General features: G+C 41.5%; 1 protein-coding gene across 2 annotated transcripts in view; it reads left to right on the top strand.

The window, feature by feature from the left end:
• The window catches only part of USP6NL (USP6 N-terminal like), a 177284-nt gene that overhangs the window by 127712 nt on the left and 23031 nt on the right, over positions 1 to 26541 (top strand). For both annotated transcript variants that reach the window (XM_039246017.1, XM_039246016.1), the window contains exons 7-14: positions 2644 to 2751; positions 8066 to 8175; positions 10444 to 10492; positions 11878 to 11998; positions 15144 to 15238; positions 16129 to 16194; positions 16287 to 16386; positions 19254 to 19406. In XM_039246017.1, coding sequence (XP_039101948.1) covers positions 2644 to 2751; positions 8066 to 8175; positions 10444 to 10492; positions 11878 to 11998; positions 15144 to 15238; positions 16129 to 16194; positions 16287 to 16386; positions 19254 to 19406 — 802 coding nt within the window. The remainder of the gene's footprint in view (positions 1 to 2643; positions 2752 to 8065; positions 8176 to 10443; positions 10493 to 11877; positions 11999 to 15143; positions 15239 to 16128; positions 16195 to 16286; positions 16387 to 19253; positions 19407 to 26541) is intronic.

Genomic DNA, 26541 nt, shown 5'->3' with positions numbered 1-26541 from the left:
AAGCTATGCCTCATTTTTCATTTTAATTGTGGAGTAGCACTGGGATCATTAGTTTTTTCTTTCTACTTGATGTTTTTCTCTTATTTCTTCTTAATATAATCATCATTTGATTTTTTTTTTTTTAGCATGTCAAATCATGACCAAGTGAGGTTTATTTGAGGAATACAAAGTTAGTTTAGCATCTGAACATCAGTTAAAGTAATTCAACATATTAAAAAACTAAAAAAAGAAAAACACATCTGAATCAGTGTAGAAAAAGCATTTAACAAATCAAACATCCATTGCTGATAAAAACTCTCAGTTAAGTCACAATGGAAGGAAACTACTTTGACACAGTCCAGGGCATCTACAAAACTATCGCGGCCATCAGACTGTCCTGGTGAAAGAGTAAATTTTCTCTGCAAGCTCAGTAACAAGACATGATATTTACTCTCATCCCTTGCCATTTAGCATTATGCTGGAGAGTCTGACCAGTACAGTAAGAGAGAAAAAAAGCCATTGTCTTGAAAGGAAACAGTAAAACTGTCTTTTTTTTTTTTTTTAATTTTAGATTTACTGGAAGATGAAACATGGGCATTTGTGTATAGTTGTTGAATACAGAATTGAAGGAAAACAGTAAAATAATGTCTAAAGTCTTTTCAAGTAATAATAGTTTGAGAAATATATGTCAGAACTCTTATTCATTGAAAACATCAGCCTAATGGAGGTTCAGGTTCACCGAAGTTACTGTTTGCCTGCCATCATCTTCCACTTGACTGTTGAAATTTCCCTTTTCACATTTGCAGTAATGTCCACACCTTCAAATATTCATACCTGACGCTTATAGTATAGCATCTTTACAAATGTAGCAGATAATTTTTTTTTAATGTTTTATTTATTTTTGAGAGAGACAGAGAGAGAGAGCGCAGCGGAGGGGCAGAGAGAGAGGGAGATACAGAATCTGAAACAAGCTCCAGGCTCTGAGCTGGCTGTCAGCACAGAGCCCGACGTGGGGCTCAAACCCACGAACCATGAGATCATGACCTGAGCCGAAGTTGGACGCCTAACCAACTGAGCCACCCAGGCACCCCTTTAGCAGATAATTTGAAAATACTTTTAAAAAGGTAATAATATATATTACAGCTTTGGAATGAATGTAGATGGCAGACTTTCTTTAGTAAAGTAAATCTTAAATTTACTGTTTTTTTTAAACTATGCTCAGTTTATAGTTAACAGTGGTCAGTGTTTAGTACATGGGAAACGTTCCAAGTAGCAGAGTCTAGTTTACAAAAAACCTTTCCATATATATTCCTGCAGTTAGAGCGACTGCGTGAGTTAACACATTGATGATTCTAGTCACTGTGCTGAAATTTCACATTTGAGGCAGTGTGTTTATACCAGAAGAACAAAGCTGAAATTACATATAGAATTGAATCTAGAAATGAATCAACTTCTTAATATTCGCTATTTCACAGTAAAAGTTATTCTATAGTGTTAATCATTTTAAACCACACAGTCCGTGTCATAAAGCTACCTCATGACTTCGTTACTAAAGCTTTAGTGTCCCAAAGCTAGGTAGTACAAAGCAGGAGTTGAAATCCTGCTTGTTCGTTCATAACTTGTCAGCATTTCAGTTATTAGAACTTACATCTTGTTTTCTTAGCCATACTGTTAACATATGTTATTTTAATCATCAAAGTAACTATGTACGTATTCTTACCTTACTCCTTAAGATTTCTGCCATAATTTGTTTAATCATTGTTTGGACATTTACTTTAAAGGTTCAAGTTTTGTTATGCACAGCTTTGTAATGACCACAGTAGATGTGTATGTTATTTTGAATAATTAGCCTTGAGGGGAAAAAAGAGACAGTTACGAGAAGATGGAGAAGTATATAGAGTCTTAAGATTCGTAGAGTCACAGGAGCGTACAAGGACCCAAAGAGGTGGTGACGCTGACACTTTATTCTTCATTTCATTCAAAAGTGATGGCAAGGTGTCCCTGAAGAACTACTAAAATTGAAAAGAGGAGAGGGAACAGGGAGAGGAAGGGGGGAGGGGGGATCGCAGGAGAGAGATTGGGAGGCGCGTGTCGGGGAGAGAACTGAGGATTGAGGCTGGCGTTGGCTGAGTGGTGCGCTGTATAGACAGGCTACGCTGTGCCGACACGTTCTGGACAGCCCCAGAGAGGAGCTGCTGCAGGAAAAGGTATTAGGGGTTCCAGTATTCTCTGCACTCCGTGAGAACACTTCTGGGACAAGGCAACCTTTTTGTTATTTAGAGTCTTTTAGACAAAGGGAGGAAAAGGAAGAAAGTACATAACTAGTTACTTCTATCAATGGGGAATATGTAAATCAGATGCTCACGCCTTAAAAAAGAGCGCTGACTGTGCTTTCATGCGCGTGAGGGGTGCCTTTCTAATGGTATGAAAATACTAATCACTAGACATACTTACCGTCTCCTTACGGTGTCCTTTCTGTGTATGTCTCCCTGCCAGGATTGAAAGAGCAGAGATAATAGGATCCCCGTGCCCCATGTCAAAGTGTTATCACTTGCCATGGATGCTTTGAAAATAAAGGACTAATGAATATTAAGTAGTTTGATTGGAGGGGTCAGTCTAAGATTTGGTCATTTGTAACTTTCAATCTATGTTTCTTTTAATAAGTTTCATAGGAGAATTTACAAAGGAATCCCTCTCCAGCTCCGAGGTGAAGTCTGGGCTCTACTTCTGGAGATCCCTAAAATGAAAGAAGAAACCAGAGACCTTTATAGTGTGAGTATCTAAAGCTAACTTGTTTTGAAGTTGAAAAGTAAAACCATTTCCTTTGCTTTCAAGGTGATGTAAGATATTCATGTCTTTTGAAGTTATATTAAAATTATCCTACATTGAGTTTTATAAGTCTGTTATTTTCTTGATTGTTTTTTTAGTGCAGCCTACTTCCTAACTTTCAAACAGATCCTTCAGTGAAAATGTTATTGTCTCTATCAGTCCATCAGTCTCAAGGGCTTTGGGCACCCTTGAAATGATCAGTGTTGGGGCCTGTCCGTGAGGAAAATAGACTAACACCTGATCGTCGCTGCGATTGCAGTGAGGGGTGACTAAAGACATACCATGGCCCCCATAGACCTCGTGGGGAAACAGCAGAATCCCTTTCTTAAATAGCTGCCTGTAGGTGCTTGGCTGTTTCCTTCTGGGCATGAGAAAAAAACTTCCTCCAAGATTAGTCGGTATTTCTAAGTTTTGTTAGTTATTAATAAAAGGTCAAACTTTTGCCTCTGTGATGCGTGACACTTTCCTTAAATTAGCCAATACGTTAAATTTACCTTCTTGTCATTCCAGTGATACCCGTTCTAAACCCAACTTTTATATCAGTATTTGAAAGAAATAGGAAACATACCTGAAAACCATTCTGAAATATGTTTCTCAGAAAATGTGTATGAGTGGAATAAATTAAAGTAAAATATGATGGATAAAAGAAAAATTATTTATAATTTAAACCCAATACCCATCATTAAAAGGAGCTTTGGAATACTCTTGATATTTTCTTTTCTTTTTCATATAGTGTGTGTGTAAAATTTTACCAAGATGAAACATAATAAATACAATAATAAATAAAAATAAAGAGTTACTTATTTTGTGTGTCTGAAACGTTTTTTAAATTAGCTGTTTGGGCCCTACACGGACTATGGGTTTATGTCTTAGGCTTTTAGAGTTAGCTTAGCCTTTTGATAAGGTATTTGCTTTTAGTATCATAGCTTTAGAGCCAGTATTGAAAATGATGTCTGAGAAAACATACAGAATCTAACCCAGCGCCTAGAACAGTGTGCCTGCTGTATGGTAGGTGCTCATTAAAGTTTGGTTCCGTTGATGAGAGAACACCGTTCCTCGTCCTCAGCCTGCTCTGTGTTTCCGCGGGCCGCCGCAGCGTGCGCACACCGAGCGGCTCCCCACAGCAGCGGCGCCGCTGTCTCCCTGCTGGAGGACACAGGTGTGACGCCAGGGCGGTAGCGGGACCAGGGTTCTCTCAAAGCTCGGGGACAGTCCTTCCTGCTCCCCCTCGCTGCGGGGGTTGCCGGTGCCCCCGGGCTCGCCGCCGCATCCCTCCATCTCCGCCTCGTCTGCACGCGACCTTCTCCGTGGCCTTTCCTGTCTGTGTGTCCCACCAGATGAGGGTGCCAGTTGCTGGATTCCGTCTCCACCCCAATCCAGGATGATCTCATCTTAACTTGATTACATCTGCAAGGACCCAGATTCCCAAATCAGGTCACAGGTTCTAGGTTCTGGATAGACATGAGTTTGGGGGCCCTGTTCAGCCCAGCACAGGTACTAGTGGCAGCACTGCGCTTTCAGTTACCTTTGAGGCTTTTTCTGCATGGAATAGAGTGATCCGGGCCAGTGCCCTTAACACGAGAGATCCATTTAGTTCATGCCAGCCGTACGCCAACAGCAACAGAGATGACTTGCCCGTCAGTACTTTCACGGTTACCCTTTCCAACATGATCACTCATTCTTGTTTTTGACTCTTTGAGTTGTCCTGACATCATTATTTGGTGGTCTGCCTTTCCCATCCCTTCCTACTCTCCCTCTCCAGGGGTGGCGTGACTTGCTCCCTTCAGGTTGGAACTTCACTGGGAATCGAACTGCTGAAATTTTTCTCGGGCGGGTGAGATTGTCCCGGCTCCTGAGCTGGCGCTCTCATCCTCCACGTCCTCCTCTTCTTTTAGTTGTACCTCAGTGTCATCTGTCCCTCTCACGCCCTTGATCTGTCTCATGGCCAGCAGTTGAGTCCATTGCGGTTAACTACCTCACCTGTAGCCTTCTGGGAGGCTTCATAGTCTTGCTGGCCCAGCACACAGGGATATCCTGCGTTTGCATGTGAATGCTTTCCACTGCACTTCCACCTTCAGGCTTATAGGTCAGTAGATCTGATTTCTTTGAAATGAAATGTGTTATTTTTGTATTACTGTGACACTCCTGGGTCTCAGCCTACCCAGTCCCACGGATAACTATAGAAGCTGCCTTCCCTCCTTGTGCTGGGGTAAGAAATATGCTCGACTTCTTGTATTCTGTACACTTGTGTGTAAACGGGCGACGACATCATCTTTCTGACCTGTTATTTTTTTTTACTACTTAACTGGGATTTGCTTCTGTCTTGAGGCCTTTTTATGTTGGATTTTCTTGTTCTATAGAGAAACTGGTACTATAGATATTTTTGGGGTTCTGCCTTTGAACTATTTTCTCATGTCCTATAAATGTTTCCTTTTGTCTTTGACTTCTCATTTTTTGCCAGGAGGCCTGTAGGACAATAATTGAATGCTTTTACTTGCCAATTATCTTAAAAAAATTAAAGGACAGATACGAACAGACTATCAATTTTAAACTAAATTTTGATATCTTCTTAGACAACTTTTATCAGCGATAGCATTCAATAACATTTTAGTGGCCGTGTGATTCTAATACAGTACCATAAATATCTTCCTCTGTATTTAGGATTCTGAAGTAGACCATGGTTACTTGTCACGATTTCAAAAGCTACAGAGACTGCACTTCTCTGAGCTCCTGCCTCAGAACTCAAGAGGATACATAGTCATGAAACACTTAACACTTAAACTCATATTCCAGATAGTCTACTTCTTTCTACTTTTAGCTGAAGTCAGGAATTAGCAGTTATGTTTTTATATATGTGCATTGGAGTTAATTAAGGCCGATATACACATATAGATATAGATATATATACACCAGTACATGGTAAATGAGTCAGTATAATAATGTAAGTAGATGCTTAATTATACTTAAGCATGGTTAAGTATAGATTAATATAAATTTTAATCTCTTATCTAGTTAAACTTGGGAGATTAAATATATTCACTTAGCTCCCTGAAATGCCACTAAATTGACAGCAGAGTGTTTTTGAAAAGGCAAGCCCGCAGGGAATACAAAAATGGGAAGAGAGAAGAGCTGCCCATTTTTGGAAACCAGAATTCAGACAAACATGTAGTCAACTTAGCAGACCTGAGCAAACAAAATCCCAGGCTGGCTGTGGGAAGAGGGAGACGCAACCTGATTTATAGCTCAGAGCCTCCCAAAAGTGTGTTAGTTGCCACCTCCAGGTACCTCTGGGAGTGGGGGTGAAGCTGAGAACACTGAACGTGGTTCAGTGTCTGTGGCAGAAGCCGGCAGAGCCCGGAGGTCCCTCTGCAGCCCTGGCCCGAGACCGAGGTCTGCTATGTGGAGAGAATGAACCAGAAGGCCTCTGGACTGGAGAGCACCCAGACATCGTGGAGGGTGGGGCCGCTGTGGAGAGGGCACAGAAGAGTGTGTGTCCTGCACTGGGGGCATCCCGGGCTTCCCCTGCCCCCCGCCCCAACATTGGCTGCCAGGTGCTTGTCTTCCCGACAGGAGACTGGAAGAGACTTCTCTGGAGACATGCCCAGCCCAGACATACTGGCCTCAGGGGACCCCCAGTGAAGCTGCCCAGACACGTTCCTCTGCAGTGAAGACGTGGTGGTGAGGCCCCACCTCTGCACACAAGAGCTTTCCGTCAGCTTCTAGTGTTCTCCTTTTACATGGAAGCAGACAGAGATATACCACTGTTCGTTTGAGGAAAGGAGCTAACATGAAAGACAAACGAGAACAAATGGAAAAAAGAAAATTGTAAGGAACAGACGATAGAGCAAGAAGAAAACTTAAAAAAAAAGGAAAAAAAAAACGCCATCACAGATATCTTCAGAGGGATCAAAATAGAAATTACATCCATAAAGCAAGTACAGAATGCTGTGAAGAGGAGCCTTTGGGAACAACAGAGAGCTTATTAATTATAAAAATCGTAATAGAACTGAAAGATTTTGGAGAAGTTTGAGAATAACAACGGAAGGAGTTTCCCAGTAAGTAGATGGTAAAGTCAGAGAGATGGAAAATCCTAGAGAAAACATAAGAAAAGTAAATGACAGCCCAGGAGATCCCACACTGGCAGCAAGGGTTCCAGAAGGAGAATGCGGACCGCGGCAGGGAGGTTGGAGGAACCCGGCGGCAGGAGTTCTAGAAGGAATGACTTAGAACTGGGAGATGGGAGTCCGCGTTGATAAGATTGAAAAGACCCATCAAGTGCCCAACCCTGTGGATAAAAGTAGATACAAATCCAGCACGGAAATGTCAAGTTTCAGAATGTGGAGAGAAAAATGCCTGCAAGCTTCTGGAGAGAAAAAGATTTCATACAAAAAAACTAGAATTAGAGTTACAACACTGCCAGCTCTAGAAGACGGTGAAGGCAGTGCCTTTTGAGCAAAAATAGTTTCCAGCTTAGAATTCTAAAACAGCCAGACAAGTAAGTAAGAAGGAGGTAGAATTACCCGACATTCAAAGTTTCAAAAACATGTACCTTCCATACACCCTCCACAGGAGCTAATGGAGGCTGCGCTCCTCCAGCACGGGAACGAGCTGAGGAAGAAGAGGTGAGACCCAGGAAACGGGGCCCCCGTGAAGGATGGCCCCACAGAGGGTGAAGGGACAGCCCTGCACCCTTGCTGTGCGGCGTGTCCTCAGGCCGGAAGGCTGTGGCAGAGACGCCCGCAGGAAGCCGGACTGCGAGAGGACCTTTTCCACTGAGCAGCGGCAGAGGGGATCGATGTGCTTTCAAGTGAGTTGGGGACTGGATTAGCAGCAAGCACAAAGGAAATGAAGCAGATCAAGAAAGAAGGCAATGATTAGCTCAAAGGAAAACAAAAATCTTGTGCTGGAAAGAAAAAAGGAATCCTAGTGGACTGCGTGGCTCAGCTGTGAAGGGCCTTTACGTAGTCTGAGCAGCGCAAACTCGGGAAAGTTCTTCCTTCAAAATTAAAGTCTCTGTGGTTAAGGCGGGTGGGAGAAGGTGATGGGAAGGGGATAGGATGGGCATGAGGGACAGGGGTGGGTGGGGGGATCGCCTCACTGTGTGCCTTTTCATATTCAGTGGTCGACCACGGGCGTGATTTCCTAAATGAAAGCAGTTTTTAAATGAGAATTATGGTTTGGCTTATTTTAATGAGAATTATTTTCAACAGCTGATTTTCATAAAAACGTGCTTTCTTTTCCTCTTTTTTCTCTTCAGAAATTAAAACACAGAGCACGGGGCTGTTCACCTGACATCAGACAAATAGACCTTGATGTCAACCGCACATTTAGGGACCATATCATGTTTAGAGACAGATACGGTGTTAAGTAAGTAAACTTTAATGTTACGAAATATAAATGGCATTTATAAATAGTGTTTATTAAAGTCTCCATTAGCTTAAAACATGAATGAGTAAAATGTCTTATATGAACTGTAATTTTAACATACGTCCTAAAGGTTTAAGCTCATTTGGTCCGTGCTGTATGAAACTTAGGGTGTAGGTTAACTGAACTTTTTTTTTACCTTTGACATAGAAGATAAATACAGTTGGTAAAGAATCATTTTATGATCCAAGAATGCTTAAAAATACAGTAGCTACTTTTATTACAATCTTAGTAAATGAAATTAGAGGTTGTGTTACTTTTGGAGGACCATGTTGGTGACAAATAGATCCCTATCAGTGTGACCCCAGTGCACAGCTGAAACAAACAAGAAAGAGGAGTGAATGAATGAATGAATGAGTACTATAGTTTATGAGCGAGAGGAATAGTTTTGTTGACCTCAGGATCAGCTAGAGTTCAACAAGAGAAACAGAAACCGGTGAAAGATGTGTATTCAGAGACTTATTGAGAGGAGTTGGTTTATACATAGCAGGGGCTGACTAGGCACGTCCCCTTGGGTGGCAGGCCATCAGAAGGGACAGGCTGGCACTCCTGAGCACAAGCCGGCTGCTTTCCACAGGAAGAGAGGCTTCAGGGAAGCCTCACATCAGCTCTTACAGCCTTTCAACTGATTGGATCGGCCCGGCCAGACTATTTGGGACAGTCACCCCTACTTAGAATCACTGATTATAGATTGTCATCGCATCTACAAAATGCCTTCTTTCAGTAATGCCCAGGTTAGCTTTTGAATAACTGGGAGTTATAGCTTAGCCAGGGTGACACATAAAGCTGACTGTGACAGTGTATCCTTGTTGACTCCATTTCCAAATACACATAATACAAGGTCATGCTTTTGCCTAACATGGCTTTACCTAGGACTGAACTATTTTGCCCAGGACTAAAACTATGCTAGTCCTTTCCCCACAAGACGATGCAAAGTCTTTGGTGACAGTTACTCTTTTGCTTTGATATTAATAAAACCTAAATACTGTGATGTAAAGTTTGTTATTATGAATATATCTGACTGATATAGCTAATATGTTAGGTGAAAAGGGAAAAGGAAGGAGGAAAACAAAAATATTTTTAAATATATATGAATACACACACACACACACACACACACACACACACACACACACACTCATGCCAAAACAAGAAATGCTCAGAACAGTGATAACCGTCTTTTCTGTGACTGGACACATGGTTGTGGCTGGTTTCCACTACATATTTTATATTCCCTTTGTCCTCTGCAGGTACCTCAGCTGGTTGTGGTTCTCTCCCTGGGGAGGGGCGGGGTGGGGTGCTAAATTTTAATTCTGGACCATTAGCAGTCTGGTCTAAATTAGATTGCTGTACTTTCCCATTGACTTTAATTGCAAGGCTTGGTTATACTGAAGAGACCCCCTAGGTATTCTCCTGGGTTCTGGACACAGTCTTCCTTATACCCACTGTGTAGTAGCAACTCAGCGTCTCCTTAGTAACCAGGATCAACCACTCCAGCCTGAACAGTCAGCCTCCTCCTTTGGCTATGTATTCAGAGGCGCGAGGAGCCACAAGTGGCTGGGTGGCAGTCTCCACTGCCAGTTCAGGGGAGTCACTGTGTCTCCTGGCGGAAACATTTTTCCCTTTGAACTAGGACTCCTGGACCAGCGGAGCTTAAGGCCGATGGGACGGGAAGCAAACATTTTGCTCGTGGACTACTAGGGACCATAGTGGGCAGAGCCATCCCCGTTTCTGCCGCTTGAATCTTGGACCCCAGCATCCTGGCTGTGGGACAGATAGCACCATGTGGTGGGGGCTCGTTGAGAGCACATACAGCCCCCCACACGGTGTTGTCCCGCCCTGCAGGGATCGTACCGAGCGGGCACTGTACCGTAGCCTCGCGAGGCTCCCTGGTTCTAGCAGGCTGGCTGCTCCCAGGGGCGTGATTCTATAGTGAAAATAGTTCAGTGAAGGGTGGCAACAAATTTAAGAGATTGTGAAGCCCTTTGTGTGTTTTGGTATAAATTTTATCAGAATAGATGTCATCTAGCCTTAAATTTTGACTGTATGGGGTATTGTTCACATTTGAGCTAGGGGGTCATTTCTTGGTTACAGTAGTGATTTTGTTTAGATTATCTGTTTTCAGGCAAACTATGTATTTACTTAAGTTGGTAATTTTAAAAATATGTGAAATAAGTAAATTGTGTTCAGTATAAATTCTCTTTTCTCTAGGCAACAATCCCTATTCCATGTTCTTGCTGCGTATTCTATTTATAACACGGTAAGTTAGAGCACACCCGCCCCCGGCTCTTTGAGTGGTCTTCTGAGGAACTGGAGGAACTCGTGGGGCTCCCCCTGCCTCTCTGGGCCTTTTCAAAGCTGCTCTGGTGACCCTGGGGTCTTAGAACAGAGCTGATTTGGATGTGGGAAAAACCACTGTGTGCCGGGGAATCTCTCGTTTTCCCCTCTTTCTCTGGATTGTTTCGTTGTCTTGTGATGTTGTTTGTCTTGTTTTTATTTTACGCAGTAGCGCTACGAATGAGCATGGCTAGAAGTTTAGGGAGTCAGTGGGAAGATTAATTTTTGCTTGACCCTTGATCACTCCTCACCACCCCAGGGACCCAGGTTGCCTTTGAGGGTCACGTTTCGTTCACTCAGTGAGGTCCATACAGTAGACCTCTCCACCCACTTGCTAAGCCCAGGACTAGGCTCAGAGTAAACCTTTTCTTAATGGACCACGGGGGAGGATGCTAATTTGGGGAAAGATCGCTTAATGTTGAACCTAATGCGGATGTTAAATAAATGCTTGTTGACTGGGTTCTAAGGAGGACAACCTTGAACCTTGGGTGTGTAATTTCTATTACATTAAAGCCTCTAAGTTATGAGAAATTGCAAGCAAGTTAAAGAGTTTATTAAAGGCCTTTTCATAGAAATGAAGCAATGGTTGGGCCTCATGGAATGTGGAGCTGGACAGTGAGAGTGAGGAGATTTGACTGAGAAAGATGGCTGTACTCTGTCTTTTCCACTCTGGGGCCACGAAGTTACTCTGATTATCTCTGTAAACTGTTTGCCCCTCTATCTCCAGATTCCTTTCTTTGCCTACTTTTCACTTTTCCCATGGCTAAAATAGCACCCACAGACTCACCATGACCATTCTCTTTAAGCGCATTCCACCATCTGATTACAGATCTCCTGGAGAGAGTATGTGATTAGTCAGTGCAGCTGATGAACTGTTCTCTGGAGTCAGGTGACCTCTTCTCCTCCAGCAGCTTCGGTTCATGAGGCACAGACACGAAGCTCTGAGGCCCCATTGTAAGCAGGGAGTCTGGGGAGAGGAGGAGTATTGAACTGAGAATCATAGACACAGAGGAAAAGTAAACAGCACCCTTTACAGAAGACATAGCAACAGTACTGAATGGGCAATAACAAAAATACATGTAGCTTTAGATTTCGTCCACACTTCTGCATTTATTCTTGAATACAAATTTATTCTTTTATAACATATAGCTCAGTGTTGTAAAAATTGTAGTCTTTATCTGTAGAATTACCCATTGTTTAATGTGTTTAAGCATTTTCTGATTATTTTGTAGGGCAGGTTTTTATATGCGTGTATTCGTGTGATTCGATCTGAAAACCCCCAGTCTCTTTGTTCTCGTTTACCTTCAGGAAGTTGGATACTGTCAGGGGATGAGCCAGATCACGGCTCTGCTCCTCATGTACATGAATGAAGAGGATGCCTTCTGGGCCCTGGTCAAACTGTTCTCAGGCCCCAAACATGCCATGCATGGTAAGAAAACCCCAGAGTTTACAAAACACAATAAACAAGGAAGGGAGAAAAGGTAAATTAAAACGAAGTCAAACTTTGGAAGATGCTTTTTAGGGTTAAGGACAAAAACTTAATGTCTGGGAGCTTGTTCAGCTGATTAGTGTTTGTGAGTCATTTCTTACTTCCTCCTTCTTTATTGAACTTTGCTAAACATTTCTGTTCACGTTTATATCTGTTGTGTTTACCTCGAGGTATACTGTTGGCATTCTGAAATTCTTTCCTCACCTGCCCCTAGTTGGAAGAAACTCGTTCAGGTTTGGAGGAATTTAGGAAGAGCTGTGTTACTGGGAGAAATAAAAGCTGTCTTTTGACCACAACGTTTAGATTGTCACGCAGTTCTCATTTCAGTGACATGCGTGCTTTATTTCTTTTAGCCATAAAATTTATTCCATTTCCCAATAAAAGGCTGCTGATAGCATGCTGTGGGTACTTTCTTATTTAATATCTGAAAACTTGCATGAGTGTTTGGTTCTCGGGTTAGAAGATTGTTTTTAATAACCTTTTTCCTATATCTGCCACACATGTTCAAGAAATTTTAAAGAGTTTGGATTGCAGCTTCTCTCAGAAATAAAAGTGCCACTTGCCCATATAATGCAAAAGTATGTTCCCAGTGCCATCCATGTGATAACACCAAGTTAAAAACATTTTTAACATGAATCACTTTAAGAAATGGATCATCTAAGTTCCATTTGTGAGTAAGCTTTATGCGGTGAGGAACCTGCCACATGTTTAAAGTGATATTTTAACGTTTTCAGAATTAGGACTATAGCTTATTAAATCTCACATTCTTACCATGTGGTTTTCTATGGTGGTATTTTGTGTGGGGGTGGGGGTGGGGGTGGTGGTGGTGGTGGTGGGGTGTGTGTGTGTGTGTGTGTGTGTGTGTATACATGCACACACAATTGGCCGTCTCCCTCAGTTTTCCTAGTGAATTTTTTTTTTTTTTTTTAATGACCACTGTTACTTCTCCTCCTCCTAATGAGAACCGTTTCTGGACACTTGGTGTCCCATCAGTAGACTCCACAAGTAAGAAGTAAGATGCAGCATAATTGAACTGCCATCCATCAGCCAGTCATTTGAAAGGGCATCTTGAAGAAAAATAATTGACCCTTATCCATCTTTGCCTCACCATGGGCTGGTGTTGCTCATCTGTGTGAAGTACAAGGGATGTTACAGTCTCTGTAGTATGCAGTCACGTGGAAGACTGCCCACGTTCAGGGAAGTCCTTTCTCTCAAACATACCTGACAGCTTACTTTCAGCAGTTGTCACCAGTCTGATCTGTAAAATAATATTCTTACTATCCTAACGTTTGCATTTGTTGTGCAGCTTAGGTCGTTATTGTGGGTAAGTTTGTACTTAGAGATTCTTGCTTCTAGGTCTGCCGAGGGGATTTTATAACTAAAGGTTGCCTCGGTTCTTTGCATCTCCTGTATGATAGTGATGTCATTTAGAAGTGTGTAGAATAAAGTGAGGGCTGAAGAAAATGAGATTTTAAAATACCAAGTCGGGGACATCACTAATAAGTGAAGAATGTTATTAGCATCCTTGAGCTGGTGTTTATTACTGAGGGGCATTGCCTTTTTCAAAATGAGACTTTCCTGAAATTCTTCCAGTTCCCATTCCTATCATATTGAACAGGAAAGTGGCACAGATACAGATTTTTTTTTTATGACCTAACTTCTCTGGAAGATGTTACTATGGGAGGCATAGAATCTCGATCTCTGGAAATTTTTATAAGTACCTTAGAAAACTCAGTTAAGAAATAGTCCTTCCCTAAAGATTGTAAAGCAGTGTGTCCCAAAAGCATGTCTCTTGGGTTCTTGGAGGAACACAGTTTTAATTTTGGGAAACAGATGTTCTATGAAAAAAAGGATGGACTCTAAGATCAACTAAGTCTGGCGGAGAGAGCTAAACAAAGTTTCTTTAGTTTAGAAAACATGTTAGAAGCATTAAGAAGCTCTTATGCATCATGAATATGCAAGAAGAGCTTGTATGACACCCGGTCCTTCCTCTGGATTCTTTTTTAAAGACAGAGGACAGCTATGAGCATCTTTCAAAAAGTTGCAGAAAGCCCAGGCTGGAAATAACTAATTGGAGAAATGATGCATCTGTTGAGAATACATCCTGTTTAGAACGCATTGTGTAGAATACCTGAATGGAAACTTGTAAATAAGTATACATGTGAGGTTCCGTGAGGTAAATCTACAAAATCTGTGCTAATTTACCATTGATGATTTGTTACTTCCTAGAAATCTTACAGATTGTATTGTATAATCAGATGGGATAAACTACAACTTTAGATATCACACTGACCGTATAATACATGCCAGAATGTCTTAGCTGATGTCAGTTATCACTTACAGAAGGGATTAAAAGCGATAAAAACGTTGGAAGCACAGGACTAATGAAGTTGTTAAAGTAAGCCTGAAAAAAAGTAATGTTATATAGTATGTTGACAGTACAATAAAATGATAAGGCATCAAGATTAGAATAATCTGTAAAAAAATTTGTGCATTTAAGCCATGAGGGGCTTTTAAATCCAGAGAGCAAACTGAGGGTTGCTGGAGGGGTTTGGGGTGGGAAATGGGCTATGTGGGTGAGGGGCATTAAGGAGGGCACATGTTGGAATGAACACTGGGTGTCATATGTAAGTGATGAATCACTGAATTCTACTCCTGAAACCATTGTTACACCATATGTTAACTAACTTGATTTTAAATAAAATAAAAAAAATAAATTTAAAAATATTTGTGCATTTAAGATATGCTTTAAGATACTTTAAGAGAACAGATAATCCCGATCAGTGGCTTCAGTTTTTATCTTTTCTTAATTTCTCAGTTTCCCTTTTAATTCAGAAATATTGTCCTCTTTTATATTTTTACAAGATTATAGGAGATCTTTGGCAAACGAATGCCAGACCATAAGTTTCGTTACCCAGAGCTCATACACAATTATTTCCTTGCTGGGGAGGACAAATATCTTACTAATTCCTGGATTTTTGTTGTTGCTGACAGTTAAAAATGAAAGCAATGTGCTGTATTTTAAAAGAAGGATTTTTGTTGGTATTATTTATGAAAAGCAATGTTTTTTATGTTTGTATTCTAGGCTTCTTTGTTCAAGGTTTTCCTAAACTCTTGAGGTTTCAAGAACATCATGAAAAAATACTGAATAAATTTCTATCCAAGCTTAAGCAACACCTGGTAGGTAGATATGACATTGACTTACACCCACTTAAACCAGGAATGAAACTAGAGGGATTGAGTGCAACCTTTGGTCTCACTTACTTGACTGATTTGCAGTGTTGTCCAGTTCATTTCCTATGCACTTGTCATTGCCAGGTATTTGAAGAGCATGAGATTTGTGAAATTAAAATTTTTTTAATGTTTAGTTTTGAAGGAGAGAGACAGACTGTGAGGCAGGGAGAGGCAGGGAGAGAGAGAGAGGGAGACACAGGATCTGAAGCAGGCTCCAGGCTCTAAGCTGTCAGCACAGAGCCTGACACAGGGCTCGAACTCCTGAGCCGCGGGATTATGACCTGAGCCGAAGTTGGACACTTAACCGACTGAGCCATCCAAGCACCCCAAGATTTGTGAAATTGAGTACTGATGAACCATCACAGCCCTAACTCATGGAATCAAACTGTGAGTTTGCAGATGATATATACAAATAATACCGTTTTTAAAGATACATTATTTCTCAGTAATTTTGGAGGCTTTTTTATGGCACCAAAAGTACTTTAAGGTTCATACAGACATCTTTAGTGAACCATATGTATGCTCTACTATAAAGCACGATAAATTAATAAAGCAGGGTTAGTTCACTGTAAAATGTATTCTAGAAAATCAAACTGTATTATAATCCTGTATGAGAAGGATTTATCCTTAAAGTGATTTCCAGAAGTGAAATTGAGGGAGAAAGAGAGCAAGAAGAGAAAAAACTAGAAATACTCCAGCATGAAAAAGATTTGGAATAAAACGGTTTTATGTCTAGTTTTGACAGCCACCTCCCAACAGCTTTCCTAACTTTTAGTATTAGATTGTCATATTTCATTTTCCGCAATCCAGAAATTTGAAGTCCTTGTTTTTTTCAGGATTCTCAAGAAATCTACACAAGTTTTTACACAATGAAATGGTTTTTTCAGTGTTTCCTTGATCGTGTGAGTATTTATTTACAAACCCAATCATAAAATTATAAATACCAGATGAGGGTGAGCTGTTAATCTTATCTCTGTTTTGTTTTCAATTATAGACTCCCTTTACACTAAACCTCAGAATATGGGATATCTACATCTTTGAAGGAGAACGAGTTCTTACCGCTATGTCTTATACAATCTTAAAATTACACAAAAGTAAGAAAATGTTTAAGTCTAAGGATTTCACGAAAATCAAGGCTTGATTTAACTCTGATTTCTCATTCCCCGCCCAGTTTCAAATTCATTTTCTATTTGTGGTGGATTAAAGAAATTCTTGAAAGTCCATGAAGAAGCCCTGTTCAGTTGGTAATTGGCTTTCCTTGGTTCTTTCACATGACTAGAAGCTGATTACATTGCAGAGGTCTTGGATTGGTTTTTCTATTTCAGTTTCATTTTCACACTGAAGCAATAGAACGCAGTGCCCTGATTTCGCTGATAATATTCTTCTGACCAAGCGTTTGCTTCCGTATTCCTTTTCATCGGTCTGAATCCCAGGCTTGTAATCAGAGACGAGAGAAACCGGGCCCTTAGTTCAGAGGTCTGGAGAGAGGACACTGTCCATCACTGTCCCTTCATCCAGGAAAAACGCATCCAGCAACAAGCCGTAGACTGGAGGTGGGGAGCCTTCTGCTTCTCTCTCACCTGACTGCATGGTCTCTGGGGCAGCTGCAGCCACTGTCTCCAGCCGCTTAAATGCAGCAAGGCTTTCAAGTCTTCCGTTGCAGGCTTTCAAGGGCTGTTTAAATGTGGCATGGTAGGCCTTACTTTAGAAATCAGGAAATGAGAGTTTTCTTCATGAAGATGAAGAGCCTTCTTCACCTTTCAGCCTCTGTTCCACCTTTACAGTTGTAACTCCTCCTGGTAACTCCTCTTGTGACTGCAGAGAAGAGAGCCCCCGGGAGCCTTAGAGCTTCACCGAGCACCTCAGGCCTACATCTGGGACGCAGTTTCCCATTTGTTCATCACCCTGCCCTCTTAGGTTATTCTTGGAAGACTCATCTGTTCAGCTTCCCACCTAAATTATAAGCTAACTGAGTACTTGGGGTCATGTTTTGTAAGTTTTCTCCCCCTGTTGTGCTTGGCATTGTTCTAAGTACATGTTAGGTAGTTTAATACAAAATCGTTTGATTGCTTACTTGAAAAACATGACTTCAGATTATCCAAAGTCTAGACACAAATGAAAAGTCCCTATAAAATCAAGTGTGTATTGTTTACTCTGAAAGGGAATCGGAAGTGCTGTGCTTCAGTTCGCTCACAGCCAGCCCTCACTCCTGCAGCACGCAGGCCACCGCGCCCCGAGCTGTGTCCCGAGCCTCGGGGGCTGTCGCAAAGCCACGAAATCAGTCTCTCTCCATCTCCCCCACCTCATTCTCTTCCCTCCCCCCCTCCTCTCCGTGTCCTTTCTCCTTTCTGGATCATGAAGTGACTAAGATGTGGAACAAAAGTATACTTTTTATTAAAAAATATATATATATATATATTAGTTTAGTGTTTGCTAAACAGTGAGAAGGTAGAATCATGATGTTGTATTTCTCCATAGCCCTGTTCACCACTTTAAATTATATTTTATTTATATGACTTTTAAAAAAAATGTTTATTAATTTTTGAGAGAGAGGGAGCACAAGCAGGGGAAGGGTAGAAAGAGAGAGGGAGATAGAGAATCAGAAGCGGGCTCCAGGCTCTGCGCTGTCAGTGTAGAGCCCAATGTGGGGCTTGAACTTCCAAACTGTGAGATGATGACCTGAGCTCATGTCAGACACTTAACCAACTGAGGCACCCCTTATTTATATTACTCTTGCTTAATTTTGGCAAGTGAAAAGCTTCTTCACCCTTTGCAAGTAAACTTGAAGCATAATAATTACTTTATATCCTATCATATCTTTGGGCTAAATAGCTATAGGAAAAAAATGTGTCTGCTGCTTCATAGGTTTTTCTTAGTTAGGAAGACAGAAGCTCTAGGATTCATGCGAAGGTGCTTCACTACCATCTAAAACTTCAAAAACTGTGTCTGGGCACCTTAATCAGCGACAGCTTCTCTACGATTTTGTTCTTGTTTTTTTCTTGATTGCCTTAATCATATTTAGAGACATTGTTATGGGAGGTTTTTCACACAGTGGTTTTAAATAGTAAAATAAATAATAATAATAATAACCTAACTGGTGTTAGACGACTAAGTAAATAGTACATATATGCAGTGGACTCAAAAGTATAATCAGGTTTTTAAATTGATACATGTGTATACACATTCTACTTGTAGGGCAGTGGCTAGTGGGATCTTAGCTGATTTTTGCTTTCTATTTCGTATCTGTAATTTGAATTTTTTTTTTAAGTAAAACTAGTTTCATAAGTAAAAATACAAATAAAATTAATCATCTAGATTCTTTGGAAATTCTGACAGAGTAAAATAGAGACTTGAAAAGGGTTCATGTGTGGGAGGTGGAGCTCCCTGACAGTAGACCAGAAAGCCCTCACGTCATCCTGGCTTGCCTGTGTCTCTAGCAAGTGCTTGTTCTGGATTAATATTAATGTCGAAGGTATGGATAGTCTTAAGTAAACCAGTGAAAAGGTATTTAGCAGAATTCATGTCCCCCTTCTCTCCAGAGTACTTGCTTTTCTCTGTGACTGCTTTAATGTCAGAAAAAATTGTTCTACATTTATTTATTTAGAGAGAAAGAGAGCACGTGTGCGAGCGTGTGAGTAGAGGGAGGGACATAGAGAGGGAGAGAGAGAATCCCAAACAGGCACTGCACTGTCAGCGCAGAGCCCGAGGCAGGGCTTGATCTCCTGAACCATCAGATCATGACCTGAGCCGAAATCAGGAGCCAGGCGCTTAACTTACTGAGCCACCCAGGTACCCCAGAAAACATTTTTATCTTTCAGAGCGTCAGTGGTATTTACAAAGCTATGTACAAGCTGTATGCTGTGCCCTTGTTGAAAAATACAACCCCAGAATAGAATGCATTATTCTCTCAACCTGAAATAGCTGTTGCTGCAGTGTTTGTACTTCTCTCATTCTTTCTTAGAACACCTGATGAAACTGTCTATGGAAGAACTCGTAGAATTCCTTCAGGAGACCCTGGCAAAGGACTTTTTCTTCGAAGATGACTTTGTAATAGAACAACTTCAGATTTCTATGGTAGAACTGAAGCGCGCAAAATTAGACCTTCCAGAACCTGGTAAGAAATACTCAAGGACTTATATCTAAATCATAATTAAAGTTGGGAAACACGGTGTCATTACCACGGACCATTTCTGTTTCAGAATGTAGCATTGTGTGTACTTGTGGAGGGCAAGCTGCTCAGGGCATCGGGCTTATTTTAAGAAAAAGCAAATAAACGCATTAATGAAATCTGCCTCTCCTAATAGAATAACTGCACTGCCCCTAGTTAAATGTAGGAGGTTTGGGGGGCAAATGATACTGATCAAGAGAAGTAATCTTGGCGGTTTAAATGAACATAAACAGTGACCTTTACGTTCATCATCTCATGTTGTAAAACTGTAAGTAATAGCAGAGAAAGTAAAAGATCCCCTTTGGAGAAGAGGAAACTGATACTGGAATGCTTCTGTCCGGAGCTGCGGACCAGCAGGTGGCAGTAGTGACCCTGGAGCCCAGGGGTTTTGTGGCCCCTGGTCCCGGGTGCCTTGCAGTATGTTGCTGTGTAGATAATATATTTCATTTGCTTCTTTCTTTCTTGTAAAAAAAATATTTAAGTTAATTTTTATTTATTTTGAAGGAGATAGAGAACAAGCAGGGGAGGGGCTGAGAGAGGGGTGGGCAGAATCCCAAGCAGCCTTGGCACCATCAGTGCAGAGCCCTGTGTGGGGCTCGAACTCATGAACCCTGAGATCATGACCTGAACCAAAAGCAAGAGTCGGATGCTTAACTGACTGAGCCACCAGGCGCCCCTTAAAAATTTTTTTTAATGTTTATTTATTGTTGAGAGTGAGGGAGACTGAGTGCAGTTGGGGGAGGGGCAGACACACATAAACACACACACACACACACACACACACTCTCTCTCTCTCTCTCTCTTTCTCTCTCTCTCTCTTTCTCTCTCCCCCTCTCCCTCTCCCTCCCTTTCTCTCTCTTTCTCTCTCTCTTTCCCTCCCTCCCTCCCTCCCTCCCTCCCTCCCTCCCTCCCTCCAAAGCTGGCTTCAGGCTCTAAGCCATCAGCACAGAGCCTGATTCAGGGCTCAAACCCACGAACTACGAGATCATTACCTGAGCCAACTCGGATACCTAACTGACTGAGCCACCCACGCACCCCTTATTCGCTTATTTCAGCACATCTTCCAGCACCTCCTGTTAGATTTTCTGCAGGGTGCTGTGCAAGAGATCCTGCAACTGAAGAGAAGGACATGGGTCTTGTGTCAAGGTGCACACAGGAGAGACCGAATTCATACTGTCTGATAAGTGACAACACAGGAAGTGTAAATAAATAGGACAGATGGGGAAGGATCAAAGGAAGCAGAGGATGAGAGCTAAGAAAAAAGAAAATGTGGGAAGATCACAGCAAGGGTAGCTCAGAGTATTACTTGCAATGAATGATGTCCCGAGAAAAAGGCATTTTTCGCCCATGTCCTTTCTTGCCTTTTAAAAGAAAGGACACTGGAGGGTGTGGTAGGGAGGAGGGAAGCGGGAGAGCATGCAGAGAGGTGCGGCGTTCAGTGCGGTCAGGGGCTCTGCCCTTAGTTGGAGTCGGATGGGACATTTCCCCGTTGCTGGGGCACACAATTTCAGTCTTGGATATGTCTGTGCGGACAGGCAGACATACCTTCATGGAAGGTACATCTTCTTCCCTTTGGTAAAAATCAAAGTGCTCTGCTTTTAGTGACTTAATTGTGAGGGGTCCAGTTAGCGTTTCTCTGAGGTTCATTCTGGGTCATCCAGAATCTCTAGGAAACAAAACGTCACAGCAGTGATTGTGGTCAGCGGCCTGTGAAACCGTCACCTTTGCTAAGTGAGGTCATCTCGTGTTCAGTGCAGTAAAGTCCATTCCCTGCTAATTCTTTACCTGGAACAGCGATGACTAAATGTGTTCTTGCCACTTTAACATTTATTTTATTTTATTATTGTTTCTTTAATGTTTGTTTATTTTGAGAAAGAGAACGTGAACAGGAGAGGGGCAGAGAGAGAGAGGAAGAGAGAGAATCCCAAGCAGGCTCTGCACTGTCAGCACAGAGATCAACTCAGGGCCTGAACTCATGAATCATGAGATCATGACCTGAACCAGGACCAAGCGTCAGGTGCTTAACTAACTGAGCCACCCAGGAGCCCCTAACAGTTGTTCAAATATCTTGCATTCTTTTAAAAAGAGTTAAGTTGGAGTAAAAGACATAGAAAAAATACATAGTAGAACTATTTAACCATGAGAATAAATTATAGAATAGGATGACGTAGCATCTAACCTGCGGGTATCATTTCCTGACTGCTTAGTTAATCTGCCACTTACTACACACATCGTGTCGTTTATTCCCTAAAAATAACGCCAAAAAAGTACTCATCTGCATTGTACACATGAATAAATTTAGTAGCAGTAATTTGTAAGATCTTTTTACCAGGAAGTGGTAGAGTGTGGCTGGAGGGGGGTGTGGAGGAAGGGAAAGGGAGAGCTGAATAATCCCAGAGAACTGGCTGGTGTTTGCTCTGATCCTACTGGCAGTTAAAGGGAGCGTGGGGAGGTGACTCCCAACTTTCTCGGACAAGACTCTGGTTTTCACCTGTTTTCTCCTGCTCCAGTATTGACTTTCTGGACTTTGTGCCACGCAGCCTGCTCGCTGTCTTCCTCTTTCAGTGACTGCAGGTTCTATATGGAGCATTAAGATGGTTCAGGGATCACTGAAGCAGGAATTTAAGTCTCCTCTCTGTCATCATAAAGAGACACGTGAGCACGTAATTTCTCTGTGGCTCCTGTGTGCTGCCTCAGTTAGTAAGTTGTTTTCCCAGACCCACGCAACACATGGCATTTTAAATTGTTAATTTATTTTTCTGGCTGGATAGAGTGTTCCATCGTTTCGACTTGCATTTCTTTAATTTTGTTGGAGTGTCCTTTATTTTTATCGGGCCTTTTAATTTCTTTTTCTATAAACTTCCCTGTTCATCTTCTGCCTACTTTTCTATTGGTGTGATTGTGCAAGTTCTCTGTAAGTAAAGGAAATTGGCCAGTTTATTGCGGATACTTTTCATATACAATTTTTAAAAATTTAATCAGTCTTTTTATGGCATCTCACTTCTGTGTCTTAGGTAAAGAGTTTTCCACATGCTGAATGAAAAAATTTTTGGTTACCCACGTTTTTTCCTGTGACTTATGTTTTTATGATTAAATCTTTAGCCCATCTAGAATTACTTGTGGTTTAAGGGAAGAGTTTTAAGGTGTGTTTTTAATATCCACAGATTGGTGAATTTTCCAATTTTGCTTCTGTTAATTGACTTCTGTCTTCGTGCCTTCGTGTGTGGTCAGAGAAGATACTCTATGTAATGTCTGTCTTTTAAAATCTGTTGAGACTTAATTTGTGACGTAGTATATGCTGCTTCCTAGAGAATGGCTCGTGCACTTGACAAGAATGTGGATGCTGTGTTTGTCGGGTGGAGTGGTCCATAAATTTCTGTCAGATCTAGTTGGTTTACCGTGTTTTTGTCCCGTGCCCTTATCTTCTGCGTTTTGTTCTGTGGGTCACTGTGGGCCAGGTGTTGAAATCTCCAGCTCCTGCTGTGGAGCTCCTCCTCCCTTCCATCCTGTCCGTCCGTGTGTCCTGTATTTTGCTGGTCCGTTGTTAGGTGCATACGTAGTCGCAGTTTAGGATCTGCTTGCTGTAGTGAACCTTTTATTCACATGCAGTGTCCTTTTTTGTCTCGTAAGCTTTTTTAGATTTATAGTCTATTTTGTCTGATTGAGTATAGCTACCCCCACTCCCTTTTGTTACTGTTAGCATGGAGTATCTTTTTCCATCCTTTCACGTTCAGTCTATTGGTGTCTTTTGATCTAAAGTGAGTCTCCTGAAGGTGATGTATAGCTGGATTGTGTTGTCTTTATCCGTTGTGCCAATCTCAGTCTTTTAAGAGCTTAAACCATTACTTTAATTACTGATAAGGAAGGACTTCAATCATTTTGCCATTTTTTTTCTCTATATAATTTTGTCCCTTATTTCCTAGATTACTGCCTTACTTCCCATTTGATGGATTTTTTTTTATTGTGAAATGTTTAAATTGCTTTCTTTTGTGTATGTTCTATAGTGTGTGTGTGTGTGTGTGTGTGTGTGTGTTTAAAGGGATTACATTTAACATCCTAAAGTTGTAACACTCTAATTGAGGGTTGGGTCAACTTTAATAGCCTGCAGCAGTTTAATAACTTTTACAGCTCCGTCCCCAGCCCTTGGAGTTGTCATGTCCCCCACACTTCATCCTTATACAGTCTATGCCCCAAAACATAAAGCAGTAATTGCTTTAAATCCATTAGTCTCTTCAATCATGGAGAAAACAAAATGTGGAGTTACAAACTGAAGTTAAACAATACTAGCTTTTAGACAAACAGTTGTTTTTAAACTGTTATGCTCTTAAATTACATATAAAAAGAGAATGTGGAATTACGGATCATTTTTACAGTGATAATCATGTTTATGGTTACCCATGTATTTGCCTCTGTTGAAACCTAGATTTCCTTTCATGGCTTCGAATTTTTGTGTAGTGCCCTTTTGTTTTGCCATGTGCCCTTGAGCATTTCGTTCAGGGCAAGTCCAGTGGTAACACGTTCCCTCCACTTTTGCTTACCTGGGAATGTCTTATTTTTCCCTCACTTTTGAAGGACAGTTTTGCCAGGTACAAGATTCTTGGTTGATAGTTTTTGTTTTTGTTTTTCTTTTAATGCTTTGAATATATTGGCCTCCTGCCTTCTGGCCTCCAAAGTTTCTGATGAAAAATCTGCTTATAACTGTATGAAGATAACTTATATGTGATAAGTTGCTTCTGTCTCACTGCTTCAAGATTCTCTCTTTGTCTTTTGAAAGTTTGATTGTAATGTGTCTCAGTGTAGGTTTCTTAGAGTTCACTTTATTTAGAGTTCTTTAAGTTTCTTAGTTGTTTATATTCATGTCTTTACTCAAATTTGGGAAGTTTTCAGCCATTATTTTGTCAAATATTTTCTCTGCCATTGTCTCCCTCTCTTTCTCCCACAATGCATATGGGGGTCTGCTTGATGGTCTCTCTTCTGTTCCTTAGACTTGATAATTTCCATTGTCCTATCTTCATGGTTTTATTTTTAATACTTATTTATTTTTGAGAGAGAGACAGAGTGCAAGTGGAGGAGGGCAGAGAGAAAGTGAGACACAGAATCTGAAGCAAGCTCCAAGCTGTCCACACAGACCCTAACATGGGGCTTGAACTCACAAACCGTGAGATCATGATCAGATACTAAAGCGACTGAGCCACCCAAGCGCCCCTTTTTAAATCATCATCGTCATCGTCATCCTCATCATCATCCTCATCCTCATCCTCATCCTCATCCTCATCCTGTCTTCAAGTTTGCTAATTCTTTCTTCTACCTGCTTAAATCTGCCTTTGAATATCTCTGGTGGTCATTTAACTTCATTTATTGTACTTTTCAGCTTCAGAATTTCTTTCTGATGTCTTTTTGTGTGTTTTCTTTACTCATATTTCCATTTTGTTCATACCTGATTTTCTTGATTTTCTGCACATCTTCCTTTAGTTCTTTGAGCTTCTTTAAGACACTTATTTTAAAGTCTTTGTTTAGTTTATTTCCATTGGTCTTTTTCAGGGACACTTTCTGTTGATTTAGTTTCTTCCTTTGCATGAGCCGTATTTTCCTGCTTCTTTGTATCTCTTGTGATTTTTTTGTTGAAAACTGAGCATTTGAATCTAATAATGTGGTAACTCTGAAGCTTTCTTCCTTTTCTCCCAGGGTTTGCTCTTTGGTTGTTTGTTTTATTGTTGTAGGCTGTCTCTGTGTCAAGGATCAGCCAGAATCGTAAATTTCAGTTCTTTTCAGGTCTTTTCTGAACCTTTCTCTGGACATGAGTGATCACTTTCTAATTTTCCCCATATATGTAGCAGTTTTTGAATATCCTAGTCTTCGATGTCTGCCCCCGTCCCCCATAAGGGAGAGAAAAGATAAAGAAGGGGAGAAAAGGGGACTGTCCCTTTAAAGTCCCTGACAGTCACCTAGAGGGGGCTTGTGACAGTGGGGGAAGGGGAGGTGCAACAGACGGGGCCTCCGCCTCTTCTCCTGCACTTGTGTAATGGAGGCAGCTCTCAGCCGGCAGAGCCAGAGCTCCAGCATCTGGAGGACACATTCTTCGTTGCCTGCCCTGGTTCCCCGAGCTGCGTGCCCACAAGCTGGGTAAAGCTGCCTGAGGTTGGGGGGCGGGGGTGGGCAGAGGATTGGGGGGATTCCTGCAGTGCTCAGAGCTGAAACTGAACAACGTTAAGTGCCTTTACCAGTGAGGCCATCTCCCAGCAGCTGCAGGCCCTCAGTAGACGGCAGAGTCCCAGAGTCCCGAGCAGGTCTGCCAGAGCTGCTCTGCAGGTGCGGCTATTGTCTAGGGGGGAGACGCGTTCCTGGTGTTTTCCTGACTCTTCCAGAAGCCTCTCCCGTTCTCTGTAGCTCTCATGCTGGATAGCCAGATTGATTCCCTCACATTTTCCAAGATTCTAGATACACAATTATCATCAAATAGTAGTATTTTTTCTTCCTTTTATATACTTACGCTTCTTATGTATTTTTCATCTCAAGAAGGCGTCAAACTGTTACTGTTTTTTCAAAATTAAAAAATGGATGTTGAGAGTTTTTTTTTTTTTAATGCCTTTTAGGCACAAATGAGGAAGGTCTCTTTAAGAACTTTTAATATGTGAATTTTATTAATGTTTTTTCTAATTGTGAACAGTCCATTATACTTCTTGGATAAAGTTCGCTTGGTTGTGATGAATTATTCTATCAGAGTACTGATGATTTATACTTCGTAATATTTTACTTAACTTTTTTGTTGTTATTCCTGTGTAGGATTGCATAACAATGAACTAAAACTTCCGTGTATTACCAGGTTATGCTATCATCGTAGTATGCAAAGTTTCCTTCTTCCTCTGTGTTCTGGAAAATTTTATGTCGTATTAGAATTGTTCCTTGGGGCGCCTGGGTGGCTTAGTCGGTTAAGTGTCCGACTTTCGCTTAGGTCATGATCTCGCGGTTCGTGGGTTTGAGCCCCGCGTCGGGCTCTTTGCTGACTGCCAGCTCAGAGCCTGGAGCCTATTTCAGAGTCTGTATCTCCCTCTCTCTCTGACCCTCCCCTGTTCACGTTGTC

Source organism: Hyaena hyaena, unplaced genomic scaffold (genome assembly GCF_003009895.1).
Source record: "Hyaena hyaena isolate Hyena2069 unplaced genomic scaffold, ASM300989v1 scaffold_276, whole genome shotgun sequence".
NCBI classification, from domain to species: Eukaryota; Metazoa; Chordata; class Mammalia; order Carnivora; family Hyaenidae; genus Hyaena; species Hyaena hyaena.
The sequence above is the reverse complement of the archived record's forward strand: the minus strand, read 5'-3'. Positions and strand labels throughout refer to the sequence as shown.